The 18,280-nt window shown below is 44.1% G+C and overlaps 1 protein-coding gene across 3 annotated transcripts in view; it reads left to right on the top strand.

Annotated features, from left to right (window-relative positions):
• The first annotated feature begins 1,006 nt into the window (after window positions 1-1,006).
• The window catches only part of DOCK5 (dedicator of cytokinesis 5), a 276,297-nt gene continuing 259,023 nt past the window's right edge, over window positions 1,007-18,280 (top strand). For all 3 annotated transcript variants that reach the window (XM_060410889.1, XM_012118981.5, XM_027964319.3), the window contains exon 1: window positions 1,007-1,231. In XM_060410889.1, coding sequence (XP_060266872.1) covers window positions 1,189-1,231 — 43 coding nt within the window. In that variant the 5' untranslated portion in view covers window positions 1,007-1,188. The remainder of the gene's footprint in view (window positions 1,232-18,280) is intronic.

Below are 18,280 nucleotides of genomic sequence, written 5' to 3'. Positions count from 1 at the left end.
GACGCCAACAGCTCAGGGCTGTTCAAATGTGCAGTCCCTGCGTTTGACTCTGAACAGTGCAGCTAGTGAACAGGAAAGATTCGGATGTGCTCGTCCCCTTCCCCGCAGGAACACTCTTAGGGCTGCTGGAAAAGGGAGGTCTTTGGGGCGGGCTTTCCCCTGGACCATGTAGGTCTAAATTTCTTTAGCTGGGTCTGAGTCTCTTCAGCTGGGGAGGAGCCCAGGTGTTTTCCGGGGACATAAGATTTCCAAGTCAGAACTCGCTACATAATTCTCGCTCAGGGGCTCCCCTAAGAAACTACTTGATACTTCTGAGGAGCCCGGCTCCTTCCCATTAGTTCTCTATTTACCAGAAGACAAATGTTCCTGCTTTGAAGGCTATGAACCATGGCCACAGGAGATCACGTTTGCCTTGGAGTCCGGCTTCCGGCTCTTGTGGTGACAACGAAAGCTCTAGGGGGTGAACGCAGTAGTCAGCTGCTCATTCATTCAACAAATATTTATCGAGCGCCGGTTGAGTGCCTGGCACTGCGAGAGCCCGGGCGGCTAGAAACGACTTATCTTAGATCCTATGCACTCATCCTAGTTCCCCTAGATGTTGCAGAGCGCGCGGTGAGGAAGGACTCCGCATCTACTCCCGCTTGCTCCGCCTGGGGGTGCCCGACCCCTCGAGCGCAGCCCTCCCGACACCCCGCCGCCGGGGATCCAGGCTCCAGGGTTTAGCCCGGTTGGGGACGGCGAGGGGCAAGAAGCCAAACACTAAAAGGATTTAAAAAAACAAAAACACACCAAAAAAACCGTACCCCAGTCTGTGCTGGGAAACTGCTCCCGGGAAGTGTGCAAGGCGCAGCCGGCCTGGGCCCGGGAGAGCGTGGAGACCTTGGCTGGCCGGCGCCCGCGGGTCGTGTCGCGGAGGCGGCCTTGGCGGGCGGAGGGCGCGGCCAGCGGGAGGGGCCGAGGCGGCGCCGGGAGGGGCGCGCACGGCGGCGTGGCTGCCGGGCGCAGCAGGTGACCGCGGCTCGCGGTGTGAGCCGGAGCGTATAGCTGGCGGCGCGGCGCGCGGGGCCGAGCGAAGTTTGCCGGAACATGGCGGAAGGGCCCGGGGCGCGCCGGTGCGCAGCGCGGTGGCGGTCCGAGCCCCAGGAGCTGTAGCCGCCGCAGCCGCCGCCGCGGGGCGAGGTCGCCGCCATGGCCCGCTGGATCCCGACCAAGCGGCAGAAGTATGGGGTTGGTGAGTACTCGCCCCACCCCGTCCCCGCCGCCGCCGCCGCCAAGTTCGGGGGAGCGGCCCTGCCGGGTGCAAAGTTGGGCGGGGGACGCACGGTCACTCGGTGCGCGCCTGCCCGGGACCGGGCTGCCGCTACCCGCCGGGGCGCCGCCAAGGCTCGGCTTGGGCCCCATTCGTTCTGGGAGCGGTGTGAGCCGGAGCCCGCTCCGGGAGCCTCATGGAGGGTGGGGGGTCATTCTGAGTTTGGGGAGTCCGAGTGTCTAAAAGTGCAGTTGGTTTCCGGACTGGCTGTCCTGCCCCCCGACTCCCAAGGCTGCAGCGCTTTGCAGAGTAGAAACGTGCAAAGCCCGGGCGCTCGCTCTGCTTCATTTGGGGCGCCCTGCCGCGGTGCTCGCGCCCACTGTCCCCCAATCCACCGGCCCGCTCCGGCCCGTGTAGCTTCATTCAGTTCTTTGTAACCGGCCGAGGCCCGTGGAACGCGAAGTCGGCGGGCTGCCCCAGCGCTTCCTGCCTTTGCTCTTAGGTTCTCCCTGCGGCCCCAAGTGAAGAGTTTGTGGGGGGGCTGTTGCGGGGGGGCGGTAGGGAGCCGTCCTCTCCCAACTCCTCCCAGGCACAGGGATCCCTGTAGCAGTTGTAAACTGGTCAGGAGACTCAAGCTGTGGTGTGGAGGTGATGGAAGCGGCAGGAAGTGTGTGGTATGGGAGCGGGGGTGGCTGGCCCCCGCGGCTGCTGGTGCGGACTGTCGTCCTCTACCCAAGCGTGAGTGGAGACGGTCTCCGACTGCCTTCTGAATCCCCATTCCGCCGTGGGATAAGACAAGGACATTTTACTGGGAACACTGTGACAGGTCCTGTGCTAGGCACTTGGCCGTTTCGAACAGCGGTGCTGGAAGGGCCGGCAGGATGTGCAGGAGGTTGCTTTCGTGTTAGTTTTCGATCCGAAACGGTGGTTGAGCGGGGCTTTAACCCAGGTGAAAACTCTTGGTCTTTCCACTTTTTATCGAGGAGTGAGGTTGCTTAGGTCTTGTGGAAAGACTGCTGTTAGTGGGGCGATTAAAGTGGCTTTAGGCTTGGGGGCGATTCCCTAGTATAAACACAGTTGAGAATTTTATCACTTCCTTTCAGGGTCGTTCATTGGGCATATTTGTAAGTCTTCGGCTTAACTACCATCTCGCTCGCATTTTTTTACCCCCTCACTTTAGTGGGAGGAACCTATTCTATGTTTTCTGACGGCTTTGTCAGTTTCAGTGAGAGATCTCTAGGGGCTTTTCAACTGGGAAGACTTGATTCAGTTACAAAGAAACAAACCAACTCTTTCATATTTATTACTTTGAGATGGTGATCCTCGTGTATATATTTATATGTGTGTGTATACAATAATATGCACAGGATTCCTTGTTTTTCCTTTGCAAAAACTTTTTCCTTTAAATTTCTTTTAGAATCCTTGCACTCTTCTGTGATTGTAGTTCTGCTTAATACTTTGGTCATGAGCTTTCAGGTGCCAGTTAGTAAGTAGCCAATAATTCTGGGAGTCAGATGGAGCTAATTTCTTTGTTTGTGTTAACTGGGTACTAACTCCTAGATGAAAGTATATTTAGCAATGCCTAGTCAACACTTCTCACAAAAAATTATCAATTCTAATTTTGTTTAATAGGAGAAACTCTCTCCAAAAGTATTCTGAGTTTAGCATAGTTAAGGCAAACATATCCTAAAAACATGGGTTTTATTTCCATAGTTATAGTAACAAGAGTGGTATTTTCTCTTTTTAATTTTTATCATCAGTCAAGAAAATTGAATTGCATTTCAAAGGTATAGGTAGCGGCAAAATTGCCCCAGAGTATCATTTAGAAAATTTATTTCCCTAGACACAATGGATACTTCAAAAAAAAAAAACACACAAAACTTTTAATTTTGTATTGAAGTATAGGTGATTAACAGTATTTGTGATAGTTTTCAGGTGGACAGCAAAGGAACTCAACCATGTACATACATGTATGCATTTTGCCCCAAACTCCCCTCCCATCCAGGCTGCCACATAACTTTGACCAGAGTTGCCGACACAATAGATTGTGATGAATCTGGGTTTGATAAAAAGGCCCACTGTTAGGACAGATGAGCTTATGGGATCAGTGTCCATTGTTTATTCCCAAGACACATGGTGATCATGCTAGCTCCCTGCTGGGAAGCCTTCCTTGGCCAGCAGGGTAAAGTCTAAACCGAGCCCAGTTTTCAAGGTTTTAAGACTCCAGCTCAGTATGTTTTCATAAAGCATATCTCTCACCGCTTCTCTCATCAACCCTCTAACGCAGACGCTGCCCTCTCCCTCTTGTGCTGTACACGGAGAGTCCCTCCTCTGGGACTCTTCGCTCCTATGCGTGTCCCCTGTTCCGAGTGCCCTTCCACCTCTGAATCCCATAATCTGGCCTTTCACCCAGGGTACGCTGCTTCCTCAACATTCCTACATTTTATTACTTAACCTTTGGTTCAGTGAATCAGAAGGTTATGGTATTGCATCCTTGGGACTAGAGGTATACGGGTAGAGAGCATGCATTCAGTAACTGCTTGTCCTTGGCGTTGGTGTGACATTCTAAGGCACCAACCTGATTTCTACAATTTAGTGCAGTTTTTTTTTTTTCCCCTCTTAGGTTTTAACATCTCATTCACTCTAGTATGACTTTTACCTTGTTCTGTTAGATGAAGCGAGACCCTTAAGTTTGTCTTTATCTTTGCAAGTAAAAAAAATGATATGCTGCTGAGAAAGCAGGCATGGAATAGATGGACTTGCTTAAATGTGATTGGGAAAAATTAGCTGGTTGGATTAATGGCTGCCCCACAGCCATGGAAAATGCTTTTCTTTCTCCTTTTTTCTTCCTTGTTTTCTTTTTCTTCCTTTTTCTTTTATTTTTTTTCTGTTTTAGGACTTGAGGGTCAAACACTTTGACTTTGATGTTAAGCAAACCTTAGTGATACATGTCCAGGTTAGTGTTCTGATTATCGAAACGTTGCTTCAGTCTGTTCAACGATAGACCCAAATTATGTTGATGACAGAGTCTTTGCAAAATTATTCATTATTGTTTGTTGGAATTTGTCCCATATGTTTTTAAACCGTGATAAAAGGTACTTTGGGGGAATATGTGCTTCACTTTTAACTTTGCAACAGTTTTGTTGTCCTAGGCCTAGTTAGTCTAAAAGCATTTAACTTTGTAGATTCTCAAATGTTAGTGTAAAAACAAACTGGATTCTTGCAGTGCTTTGTTAACGCACTTAGGTGTGCTGTGGGTCTTCAGTTTGTCCTCACCGTGGGCATCATGTTCCGTAGACTCTAGCTGGAGTGATGGAACTTGGTCTCAGAGTAATTAGTGAACTGCTTAAAATAGATAGTTCCCACCTGTTTGGTTGCATGAACAGCTTTGGCCCCTTTCTTGGAGCAAAGTGGTCCCCTTTCTTGGAACAAGGTTTTTAATTCCATACAGTCAAGTATAAAAGATTGAAAACAAGCCACTTGTATTGAATACAGCTGTCAAGATAGTTTTCAAAATTTGTTATTGTAATATATGTGCTTTAAAAAAACTAAAGTTTTTATTGTGTATTTTACAATATTGCTTCTGTTCTGTGCTTTGTTTTTTGGTGGTGAGACATGTGGGATCTTCGTTCCCCAACCAGGGATCAATCCTGCAACCCTCTGCATTAGATGATGAAGTGCTAACCACTGGACCACTTGGGAAGTCACCTGTGCTTCTTTATTAACACATAACTATTTTGAAATAGTGATGAGCATGTACAGTTTTTCAAGATATCTGTAGTAACCATAATATGCCATTTAATCACCTGTGATTTCTTTTTATTGAATTTGTTTTTGAAGTATAGCTGATTTGCAGTATTGTGTTAGTTCCAGGTGTACAGCAAAGTGATTGTTATATGTGTATATAGATCTGTTCTTTTTCAGATTCTTTTCCATTATAAATTATTACAAGATATTGAATGTAGTTCCCTGTGCTGTATGGTAGGCCCTTGCTGGTCGTCTGTTTTCTATGTAAAACACCTGTGATTTCAATTGAGGCCAGCATCTCTGGTACACTTGTGGTTTATTGCCTCTGGTCATCAATGCAGTAACTGAGTGTCAGAGAACAGATACGTAATTTTTTTACCCTTTTCAAGCCCAGGGATCCTTGAATTTGAACACAGATTAAGATGATCACACAGCTAGTAAATTATAGAGCTTATTAGTTACATGACCAAACTAGATATTATACAGTTGTAGTGAACTGAAGAAGGCCTCACTCTAGTGCATTCATGTTCTAACAACACTGAGGCTGAGAATAAAAGGAATAGAGAATTAATGTTTATTATGGATTTACCTCGTGACAGGCACTGCTCTAAACCCTTTGTTTCAGTGTGTCCCAGGTACCTGTGGAGGTCTTGGAGACACTTTCAGATGGCCCATGAGATTAAAACTTTTCCTGGTAATAATAGTAAGATGTTACTGGCCTGTCTTCACTCTGTTCTGTCATGAGTACACAGTATAGTTTCCCAGAGGCTACATCGAATGTGATACTACATCAGATTGAATGCAGAGGCAGGTGTGAGAGTCCAAAGGCCTTTTGTGAAGCCAGATATTAAAGAGGTTTACAGATATGCAAGGCAGTGCCACTCTTCTAAGTGTTTTTGTTTGGAAAAGTGTTAGTCTCACTCAGTCATGTCCAACTCTTTGCAACCCCATGGCTGTAGCCCTCCAAGCTCCTCTATCCGTGGAATTCTGCAGGCAAGAAGACTGGAGTGGGCTGCCGTTTCTTCCTCTAGGGCATCTTCCCGACCCAAAAATCAAACCCAGTCTCCTGCATTGCGGGCAGATTCTTTAATGTCTGAGCCATGCTTGATCTTAAAAAATACTTTGCTAGCATCTGTTGGGTTTATTGTGACTTCTTGGTGGCTCAGTGGTAAAGAATTTGCCTGCCAATGCAGGATACCCAGGTTTGACCCCTGTGTTGGGAAGATCCTCTGGAGAATGAAATGGCAACCCACTTCAGTGTTCTTGCCTGGAAAATCCCATGAACAGAGGAGCCTGAAGGGCTATAGTTCACGGGGTCCCAAAAGAGTTGGACCACGACTTAGCCACTAAACAATAATTGGGTTTATTATGGTTACTTTAGTTAATAAGTGTTTTTTTAAATGCCTCAACTTGAATTTCTAATATACTGAATCGTGATAGATGTAACCCACATAAGCAAAAGCTCTTTAGAATTCTCAGTAACTTTTTCTTAACAGATATTTTCTTTTTCCTTCTTAATTATTTTTGGCCCTGCAGTGTGGCATGCAGGATCTTAGTTCCCGGACCAGGGATCAAATCCATGGCCCCTGCAGTGGAAGCGTGGAGTCCTGACCACTGGACTGCCAGGGAAATCCCATCTCAATAACTTACAAGAGCATTATAGGGATTCTAAGACTAAAAACTCTCAAGACTGCTGCTTTACACATTATTTCATTAAGTCATTGAGATAATGCTCTCATTCTCATATTGTCTCCTTTTCCAGGTAAGAAAACTGAGGTTTATGCAGGATAAATTATTTATCCACATCCACATAATTTCACTCCTAGGCCCAAACTCTACTCCATATGCATTTTCCAACAGTTATTCATCCATCACCTTGATCTCTGCTGTGTCCTGTGTTGACCTGAAACAAGTGGACTGCCAGTTAGTTTTCCAGCAAAAAAATAGATTTATTCAGAATCAGCAAATCCTTAGGGGGTGTGGGGTGGGATGGGGCCGGGGGGCAGGTCTGCAAGCCACATGCGGATCCCTGCAACCAGGAGAGAGCCCTTTTATAGAAAAGGAAGTTGGCAGGGCTGTAATAAACAGAGTCCATCAGAGAAATGAAGAGTTTGAAGTACACTGGATTTTCGTTGGCTGAGCTCTTGCCAGGTGAGAAGAGGAAGTCTTTATTCCCAATGGGCTCTGCTCTCTGAAGGCTCCCACTTCTGGCCTCAAGACTCTGTTTTAATTGAGGTTTCTCTGTATCTACTCATTTTTACACCAGGTACCCTTGAGTACCTCATGCCTCTGCTTTATCCATTTGCCGTCTCCGTGTTGTTGTTGTTGTTCATATATATTAGAGCTTAATTTCTTTATTTTTTTAAAGATTAAAAATACAAATAAAAGTTCTGATACTTTATTCTTGAGTCCCAAAGGACTATCCTGTGTACCCACTTTTGCAGACTATTAATTTTGAATGAACCATCTCTTTCTTCCCCATTGAATTTTTTTTAAATTTAATTTTTATCTTATATTGGAGTACAGTTGATTTCCAATATTGTGTTAGTTTCACGTATACAAGCAAGGTGATTTAGTCATATATACATAAATCCATTCTTTTTCAGATTGTTTTCCCATACAGGTTATTACAGAATCTTGAGTAGAATTCCTGTACTATACAGTAGGTCCTTGTTGATCATCTATTTTATTAGTATATATTTGTTTGATCTCTAAGTTGCATCCTACTTTTTTGTGACCCTGTGGACTGTAGCCTGCCAGGCTCCTCTGTCCATGGGATTATCCAGGCAAGAATACTGGAGTGTGTTGCCATTTCCTTCTCCAGGGGATCTTCCTGATCCAGGGATCAAACCCTTGTCTCCTACGGCTCCTGGCATTGCAGGAGCTCCTGGCACTGCTGAGCCACCAGGGAAGCCTATTTTATATATATTAGTGTGTATATGTTAATCCCAGACTCCTAATTTATCCCTTCTCCCTAATTTTCCTCTTTGTAATCATGAGTTTGTTTTCTGTCAGTCTGTTTGTGTTGAAAATAATTTCATTTCTATCATTTTTTCAGATTCCACGAGTAAGTTATTTTTTACTCAATCTTTTCTTCATGTTGCCTACTTTTTTGGTTTTTACTTAAAACAATGACTGAAAAAGCCATACATTCCCACCATTAAATGAGAACCAGCATCACTTGCTTTGGAAAGAGGCAACCTTAAAATTAAAGGCAACAACGATAAAACAGCAGTGAACTGAATTCTGGCTCCATGCTGTTGCCTGTCAGACCATTTTCTCTATTAAAGAGGAAGGAGGCTGGTGCCCTCACTGAAGCTTTCTCTGCCGTCATCCATCTATTGTGAATTCTCACTTGCGACTGCTCAGTCGTGTTGGACTCTTTGCGACCCCATGAATCGCAGCACACCAAGCCCCCCTGTCCATCACCAACTCCTGGAGTTCACTCAGACTCACGTCCATCGAGTCTGTGATGCCATCCAGCCATCTCATCCTCTGTCATCCCCTTCTCCTCCTGCCCCCAATCCCTCCCAGCATCAGAGTCTTTTCCAATGAGTCAGCTCTTCTCATGAGGTGGCCAGGGTACTGGAGTTTCAGTTTTAGCATCATTCCTTCCAAAGAAATCCCGGGGCTGATCTCCTTCAGAATGGACTGGTTGGATCTCCTTGCAGTCCAAGGGACTCTCAAGAGTCTTCTCCAACACCGCAGTTCAAAAGCATCAATTCTTCGGCACTCAGCTTTCTTCACAGTCTAACTCTCATATCCGTACATGACTCCTGGAAAAACCATAGCCTTGATGGACTTTAGTCAGCAAAGTAATGTCTCTGCTTTTGAATATGCTATCTAGGTTGGTCATACCTTTCCTTCCAAGGAGTAAGCGTCTTTTAATTTCATGGCTGCAGTCACCATCTGCAGTGACACTGCTGACACCGTTTCCCCACCTATTTGCCATGAAGTGATGGGACCAGATGCCATGATCTTCGTTTTCTGAATGTTGAGTACATTCAGATGATGTACTCTGCATAGAAGTTAAATAAGCAGGGTGACAATATACAGCCTTGACGTACTCCTTTTCTTATTTGGAACCAGTGTGTTGTTCCATGTCCAGTTCTAACTGTTGCTTCCTGTCCTGCATACAGATTTCTCAAGAGGCAGGTCAGGTGGTCTGGTATTGCCATCTCTTTCAGAATTTTCCAGATAATTGTGATCCACACAGGTAGTTAGTGTGGTATAAAGTCACTGAGAACACTGACTTAGTGAATATTGAGCCATTGTTCCTAGGGGAAATACCAGGTTGGGTTCCTGTGAGCCTCTGGTCACGTGTTTATCAGCTGAGCTGATCCCTGTCCTTATGCATGTGTGTTTCTGTTTAAGGTTTAAAGACCTTATTTAGTGTACATCACTGATGTACTAACATTGAACTCGTGGCCAGAACACCTGATATAAACTCAAGCCTGAAGGAAGTGTATCTAACACATGCATAATGTTTTCTCCAGAAGGCAAGTCACAGCCTTTTTTGGACTTGGGAACACGAAACAGCACTTCAGCAGTATGCTTGGGGACCATTTAAATAGCAGAATCATTAACAAAAAGCAGAAAATAAGAAAGACACAGCACTGAAGTTAAGACTGTAAGAAGGACTCTGGTTTACAGTATGAGAACTGAAACCACGCGGAGTGTCACCCTGTCTGACCTTAAATGGGAACTTGCGTGTCATACTTTGCTTCTCTGCATAAGACTGAGAATGACCTCAGAAGCACTAGGAACGTTGATTTGGTGGTTACGAGTGAATTTTAGTGAGTGGGAGAATTCACAAATACCATAGAATCTGTGAATAGTGAGGATCAAGTGTAGTTAGTTGGATAAAAGGAGAATTGAAAATGGAATCATGGGACTTCTCTGTCAGTTGAGCAGTTAAGACTTTGGACAGTGCAGGTTATGCAGGTTTGAGCCCTGCTCTGGGAACTAAGATCCCACATGCAGTTTGGCCAAAAAAATGTTTTTTTTAAATGGAATCACATTCCTGTATTGTTTGTCTGTTGGAATAATCCCTCCTTTGAGTTTTCTGCGAACCCTAGCTAAGGACACTGCTGGCTTTGCCCACCTTGCTTGCTGTGCCTCTCAGCGGCTCTCCTTTTCCCTAACTGTCCTATTTGTGTTTGCTGTCTGTCTCCCATACTGGAATGTAGAGTTACAAGAACAAGAACTTTTATCTTTTTCGTCAAGTGTTCCCCTACCACTCCGTGGCTCCTGGCTTGTGACCAGCGCTCAGTAAATAAATGAGGAAGGAATAAATGGAGGCCCTTTTCTACCTAAATTTGTCTCCTGTGCTGGAGAGGGAATTTCCCTCCACATAATGAAATATTTTGCCCGTCATGCACTTCCCCTGAGATACAGTCAAAAGCAGTAAGAAAAGGAACATTTAAAGAAGAGATGAATTAATAATTGTTTTAGCAGAGGGTCTTGTGGACATCGTGGGATTGGAAAGGAATGGAAATCCTCAGTGATGTAGTCTTGGGAAGGGAACCGTGGAAATTTGCTGCTACCCCCCCCTTTTTTTTTCCTGCATTATTTGTCAAGGCTTCCTGGAGGAAGATATGTTGTAGGATTGGTTTAATGGAAAGAAAAGGCTTGACCACAGTGGTGAGGAGAGTTTAGGAGGTTCTGACTCAGAGGATGCATGCCGTGTTGAGCGCGAGTTGGGGAGGAACGAGGCATTCAGATTCATCGTTACTTCCCATTACCCTGAAGGATAAAGCGCATCTACACTATACGCAGGGTACTTAAGCAAGGTGTGATCACAAGTAACCTGGAGAAGAAGAGTAATTTAGAGTACTGGTAAGGGGCTTTGAGGCACAGGTGGTAGTTACTCAAAATTCTGTTTGTCCAAATTTACAGAAGGCTTTTTGTAGCCATCCATTTCTGCCATCATCTTTGCTGAAACCTCATCTGTGCTTATTTCTCATCTCAATTTTCTGAGATAAACCAGTGGGGTTTGAGAATTAGATCTCACTGCGATGATTTTTTTCCTTCAGTTCAGTTCAGTCGCTCAGCAATGTCTGATTCTTTGAGACCCTATGGACGGCAGCACGCCAGGCTTCCCTGTCCTTCACCAACTCCTGGACCTTGCTCAAACTCATGTCCATCTAGTCGGTAATGCCATCCAACTGTCTCATTCTCTGTCATCCCTTTCTCCTCCTGCCTTCAATCTTTGCGGCATCAGGGTCTTTTCCAAGGAGTCAGTTTTTCACATCAGGTGGCCAGAATATTGGAGTTTCAGCATCAGCCCTTCCAATGAATATTCAGGACTGATTTTCTTTAGGATGGACTGGTTGGATCTCCTTGAAGTCCAAGGGACTCTCAAGAGTTTTCTCCAATAACACAGTTCAAAAGCATCAATTCTTCAGTGCTCAGCTTTCTTTATAGTCTTGCTCTCACATCCATACATGACTACTGGAAAAGCAATAGCTTTGCCTAGACAGACCTTTATTGGCAAAGTAATGTCTCTGCTTTTTAATGTGCTGTCTATGTCGGTCATAGCTTTTCTTCCAAGGAGCAAACATCTTTTAATTTCATGGCTGCAGTCACCATCTGCATTGATTTTGGAGCCCCCAAAAATACAGTTTGTCACTATTTCCATTGTTTCCCCATCTATTTGCCATGAAGTGATAGGACTGGATGCCATGATCTTGGTTTTCTGAATGTAGAGTTTTAAGCCACCTTTTTCACTCTCCTCTTTCACTTTCATCAAGAGGTTCTTTTGTTCACTTTATGCTATAAGGGTGGTATCATCTGTGTATCTGAGGTTATTGATATTTCTTCCAGCAATCTTGATTCCAGCTTGTGCTTCATCCAGCCCAGCATTTCGCATGATGTACTCTGCATATAAGTTAAATAAGCAGGGTGACATTATACAGCCTTGATGTACTCCTTTCCCCATTTGGAACCTGTCTGTTGCTCTATGTCCTAACTCTTGCTTCTTGACCTGCATACAGCTTTCTCAGGAGGGAGGTCAAGTGGTCTGGTATTCCCATCTCTTGAAGAAATTTCCGCAGTTTGTTGTGATCCACACAGTCAAAGGCTTTGGCGAAGTTAATAAAGCAGAAGTAGATGTTTTTCTGGAACTCTCTTGCTTTTTCTATGATCCAGTGGATGTTGGCAATTTGATCTCTGGTTCCTCTGCCTTTTCTAAAACCAGCTTGAACATCTGGAAGTTCACGGTTCATGTACTGTTGAAGCCTGGCTTGGAGAATTTTGAGCATTACTTTGCTATTGTGTGTGAGATGAGTGCAGTTGTGCAATGGTTTGAGCATGCTTTGGCATTGCCTTTCTTTAGGATTTTTTTTCCATAAAGGAAAGATTTTCCAGCTTCTAGTTATTTCCCAGCAATACCCAATGTAATAACACAATAACTTTACATATGTGAAATATTTTAGTACTCTCAAAAGAATAAGAAGAGGAATACGGGTCAAAATCTCTTATAAGTCATTTCAGTTCTTTGAAATGAGTTGTAATAGAATTATAGAGTGTTGGTCTATTCTATATGTAATAGAATTTGACCCTGATCTCTGGCCCGAGAACTTGACAACGGTCATGTAGTTTGTTTTTCACTAAATATTCCAAACGAGGAAGAAATAGTTTCTCCCTCATCAAGTAGGTGAATCACCCATGAAATGTCTGCTGTGTGCGGACATTAAAGTCTATTATAAATCCTTCAGTAGTCCTTTGACCTTGGTTGATAAGTAGCTTCCAGCATACAGCCTGAGTAATGGGGTTGTATTTTTAAGCTTAAAATAGTGCTTTTGAGGTAAAGCTGAGAATACTTTTGAGACAGAGATTTGGGTGAGGAAAAGCAGAGGGTGCTTGTGTTAATTTAATTTTTCCAAGTGACGTCCAGGCCATGTCCTCTCGGAGCCTGGGCCGGCCGTCAGCTCACTCAGACGATTGTCTGAATTGCTGGCAGCTGGTTCCTAAGCCAGAGACAAAAGTGATCTTTGTCTTTTCACAAACCTCTGTGTCATCGCAAAGCTGCGGTTGTTCAAACGGATCCACTTTTCCAGATTGTGCCATCTTCCCTTACGTGTTCATTCCCCATGCGACAGTCCACGTCAGGTGAAGTAGCTGGACCCCCAAGATGCCCCCTGAGAATCTTGGTCATTTACTGTTGTCTTTTAAAACAACTTGATACTGTATAACACAGGCAACTATACTCAGTATCTTGTAACAGCCAGTAATAGTTTTTCAGTCAGTAAATCACGTCTGACTCTTTTCGGACCCATGGCCTGCAGCATGCCAGGCTCCTCTGTCTTCCACTATCTCAGACTGATGTCTGTGGGACGCAAAATGATGTGCATTGAGATAGCAGTGTTATCCAACCATCTCATCTTCTGTTGCCCCCTTCTCCTGTTCCCTTCAGTCTTTCCCAGCATCAGCGTCTTTTCCAGTGAGTCGGCTCTTCACTTCAGGTGGCCATAGTATTGGAGCTTCAGCATCAATCCTTCCAATGAATATTCAGGGTTGATTTCCTTTAGGATCGACTGGCTTGATCTCTTTGCAGCAGTCCAGGGGACTCTCAAGAATCAGTGGGAGAGAATGTAAAAATATCCATGTGTATTACTGGATCCCTTGATACCTGAAACTAACACACCATTGTAAATCAACTATTATTTCAATAAAAATTAAAAATAAACTTGAGGAAAGGAAATTGCAGCAGAGGTTATTCCCTCTTGCAAATAGCTCTTTGCTGACTCAGTCAAAGTGAATGCATCCCTCTGACTGGCTTGTTACTTGTGTACCTGGGGCAGGATACTCTGTACTTCCTGTGATCCTGGAACCAGAGGACTCTGACTCCCCAGCCTTCCTGCCAGAAACCAGTTATTAGAGTAAGTCATAAGTCTCAGTCATAGAAATCTAATTGGTTTGCGCTTTTGTGTATAGGATCATAAACTATTCGGGGCTAGATTCTGTGTGTATTACCTCTTGGCTAACACCTCATTTTATTGGAAAAATATGCCCCAGAGGCATGAAATGACTTCACCCAAATCCCAAAGCCAGTAGCAGATGTCTTGCTTGTCTTAACTTGTCTTCTAGCTGCTTCCTTTTTCTTCATAACTCTGGAGGAAGCAGGTTCCTTTTTATCATGTATACTTAAGGGGTCTGAAAGAGTAAGTTCTCTCCACACAGGAAGAAGGCTGTGTAATCCCTGGGTTTTTTCTAGGTGGAGGTTTTGTTGTAAATAAGATCCAGCTATTAAATCATCCCCCCCCCCACTTTTTTATTGCAATATAATTGACATGTAATTCTGTTTAACGGGTAGAATATAATGATTAGATATTTGTCTCTGTGTGTGCTCAGTCATGTCTGACTTTTTGCAATCCCATGGGCTGTAATCCATCAGTCTCCTCAGTCCATGGAATTTTCTAGGCAAGAATACGAGAGTGGGGTGCCATTTCTTACTCCAGGGGATCTTCCCGACTCAGGGATCGAACTTGCATCTCTTGCATTAGCAGGCAGATTCTTTACCACTAGCGCCACCTGGGAAGCCCTTTATATTCGTATGTATTGTGAAATGAACACTACTGTAAGTCTGGTTAGCATCAGTCACCCCACAGAGTTACAAGTTTATTTCTTTTATTTAGTATTTATTTATTTGGCTGCATTGGGTCATAGTTGTGGCATTCAGGATCTTTCGTTGTGGCGCCCAGGCTCTCCAGCTGTGGCATGTGGGTTTAGTTGCCCCACGGTATGTGGGATCTTACCTGCCCAACCAGGGATGGAACCCGTATCTCATTCATTGCAAGGTGGATTCTTAAACCACTGGACCACTAAGGAAGTCCCTGTTTCTTTCTGATAAGAAGTTTAAAAATATACTCTCAGCATTTTTCAAATATACAATACAGTATTATTAACTAGTCACCAAACTTATTTGTCTTATAACTGGAAGTGTGGATCTTTGACCACCTTCACCAGCCTACCCCAACCCTGGCCAACCCCCGCCTCTGGCAGCCACCAGTCTGTTCTCTGTATTTATATTGCTGTCTTTAGATTCCATTCATAAACAATATCATATAGAGAGTATTTGTCTTTCTCTATTTCACTTAGCATAATGCCCTCCAGGTCCATTCATGTCATTGCACATGACAGGATTTCCTTGTGTTTTTTTTTTTTTTTTTTAATGGCTATTCCATCTTTTTCTGTTAGCGTTTTTGTTTCCTTTAGGCAGATGCCCAGAAGTGGGATTGCTTGATCATCAGTTCAGTCGCTCAGTTGTGTCCGACTCTTTGCGAACCCATGGACTGCAGCACACCAACCTTCCCTGTCTGTCACCAACTCCTGGAGTCTACTCAAACTCATGTCCATCATGTTGGTGATGCCATCCAACCATCTCATCCTCTGTCCCCTTCTCCTCCCGCCTTCAGTCTTTCCCAGCATCAGGGTCTTTGCCAATGAATCTGTTCTTTGCATCAGGTGGCTAAAGTGTTGGAGTTTCAGCTTCAGCATCAGGCCTTCCAAAGGATATTCAGGACTGATTTCCTTAGAATTGACTGCTTGAATCTCCTTGCAGTCCAAGGGACTCTCAAGAGTCTTCTCCAACAGCACTGTTCAGATGCATCAGTTCTTTGTGGTTGATCATATGATAGTCCTATTTTTGATTTTTTGAGGAATGTTTGTAGTAGTTTTCCTTGGTGGCTGTACCAGATTACATTCCCACCAACAGCGCACAAAGGTTCTGTTTTCTCCAGAAAGTGTTTCCTCACTAACACTTAACCTCTTGTCTTGATAGGAGCCTTTCTGACAGGTGTGCGATTATCTCTCATTTGTGGTTTTGGTTTGCATTTCCCTGATGACAGCTGATGTTGAACATCTTCTCATGTACCTTTTGGCCATCTGTATGTCTTTGGGAAAGTGTCTGTTCAGATCAGCTGCCCAATTTCAATCTTACTGTTTGGTTCTTTTGCTTTTGATACTGAGTTGTATCCGTCCTTTACCTAGTTTGAATATTAACGCCCTGATCAGGTGTATGATTTGCGAATATTTTCTTCCTTTCGGTTGGTTGTCTGTTCATTTTGATGATGGTTTCTTTTGCGACCACCTTCCCCTTTGGAAGAGCTCGGAGAAGGAAGTGTGTTCCGAGGTTTGAGCCTGCAAAGTGGAAGTCATGCTGGGGCTTCCACGGTGGTCACAAGTCTCAGGCTGGCAACGGGCCCCGTGTCTTTGGTTCTTGTCACCATGGTGTTGACATGATGTCAGTCACAAAATTCAAAAGTAGCATGACATTCTGATGACATTACAGCTGTGTTTGGGAACAAGTGTTAATGCAGTTTACAAGGTGCTGATGGGGAAAGGGAGAGCCCTGTGTTGATCATAAGTGAAGTGTCAGTTGCTCAGTCGTGTCCGACTCTTTGGGACTTCATGCACTGTAGCCCGTCAGGCTCCTCTGTCCGTGGGATTCTCCAGGCAAGCATACTGGAGTGGGTTGCCATGCCCTGGTCCAGGGATTGAACCTGGGTCTCCTGCACTGCAGGTAGGGGAAGCCTGTGTTGATCATAAGGGATTATGATTATTGTGCTGACCTGGAAGTGAGAACACATTGACATAGCTTTTTTAGACGAATGAAGCTTCCTTGGCCTGCCTGCCCTGGGCTTTGAGCTTCCTTCACAACAGTCACAGACAGCAGGTGCCCTTGCTCTTCACTGTCGAGCAGAGGAGGCTGCCCCTCAGAGTGACAGCACTTGGCTTAGTTCCTGTCTCTCAGGTCCTGAGATGTGGTATCTGTGGATTACATGGTAATATGTTTTTTCTTAATCAGTGGATACTAGAAGCATAAACATTTATTGTTTTTATAAAAGGGATCCTGAGACTTCCCTGGTGGTTCAGTGGTAAAGAATCTGCTTGCCAATGCAGGAGACAGGAGTTCGATCTCTGGCTAAGGAAGATCCCTTGGAGAAGGAAATAGCAACCTACTCCAGTTTTCTTGCCTGGAGAATCCCACAGACAGAGGAACCTGGCGGGCTACACAGGGTCGCAAAGGATCACATACGACTGAAGTGTCTTAGCACACATGGGGCTCAAAAATGTTGGCAACTTTGATATAATTGAAGTTCTAATGTGCTGGATCTTTTTTCTCTTTATTTTTCTGGCCACACCGTGCAACTTATAGGGTTCTAGTTCTCCAACCAGGGATCGAACTCAGGCCCTCAGTAGTGAGAACTCAGAGCCCTAACCACTGCACTGCCAGGGAATTCTCTGTGCTCGGTTTTATAGTAATACTGTGTGTGCAGTTCACTGTGATCTGAAAATCCCCACCCAGAAAGTTGTTATGGGGAGGGAGGTGGGAGGGGGGTTCATGTTTGGGAATGCATGTAAGAATTAAAGATTTTAAAATTTAAAAAATAAAAAACTAAAATTAAAAAAAGAAAAAAAAATAAAAATAAAAAATTAAAAAAAAAAAAAACTGGTACAACCTCTGTGCACACACTTTTTGACATAGCAGTTCCACTTCTGTGAGTTTGTCCTGTAGATATACTAAAACAGGTGAGGAATGGTATGTGGACAGGATTATTGAGTATAGCACTGTTTATAGCAAAGACATGAAAACAGGTTAAATGGGAATCGGTTGGGAGTGGTTTGTTATTTATGACACGTGTATACAAGGGAGTACCATACAGTCCTTAGAATCAAAACTCAGTAACAAAATGTCAGCTAATGATGACACTTTCATGCAGTGATACAAGCTGATCTCCAAAAAATAGTGCTAGGTCAGTTGGTTATCTATATTGAAAATATAAACTGGACTCCTACTTAATGTCATATAAGAAATTGACTCCAGTGTCTGAAAGGTAAAACAGTGAAAGCATTCAGAAAAGGGGCGTAAGAGAACATCTTGATCTTGGAGTCAGAGATTTCTTCAGTTCAGTTCAGTTGCTCAGTTGTGTTTGAAAGGGACACAAAAACCACTAAAGCAGATTATACTGAATCATATTAAAATGGAAAGACAACCCTTAAGAGCTGAAAAGGACAACTCACAGAATAGAAAGAAAATGGTCCCTGTACGCATATCTGACATTTATATTGGGAATATGTGAAGAACTACACATCAATAAGAGAAAACAATAATCCAGTAGAAAAATGGTCAAAAATGAAATCCAAATGTCCAGTAAAAATTTAGGAAGATGCTGATCTCCGCTTGTCATCACAGAGATGTAAACACAGTGCCAGCCATCTACAGCCCCATTAATAGAGCTAAATTAAACAGCACCCAAAAAGACATTTCAGCTATTTGCA

The sequence above is a fragment of the Ovis aries genome, chromosome 2, assembly GCF_016772045.2.
Source record: "Ovis aries strain OAR_USU_Benz2616 breed Rambouillet chromosome 2, ARS-UI_Ramb_v3.0, whole genome shotgun sequence".
Taxonomy (NCBI): Eukaryota; Metazoa; Chordata; class Mammalia; order Artiodactyla; family Bovidae; genus Ovis; species Ovis aries.
This window is presented reverse-complemented; position numbering and strand designations above follow the sequence as displayed.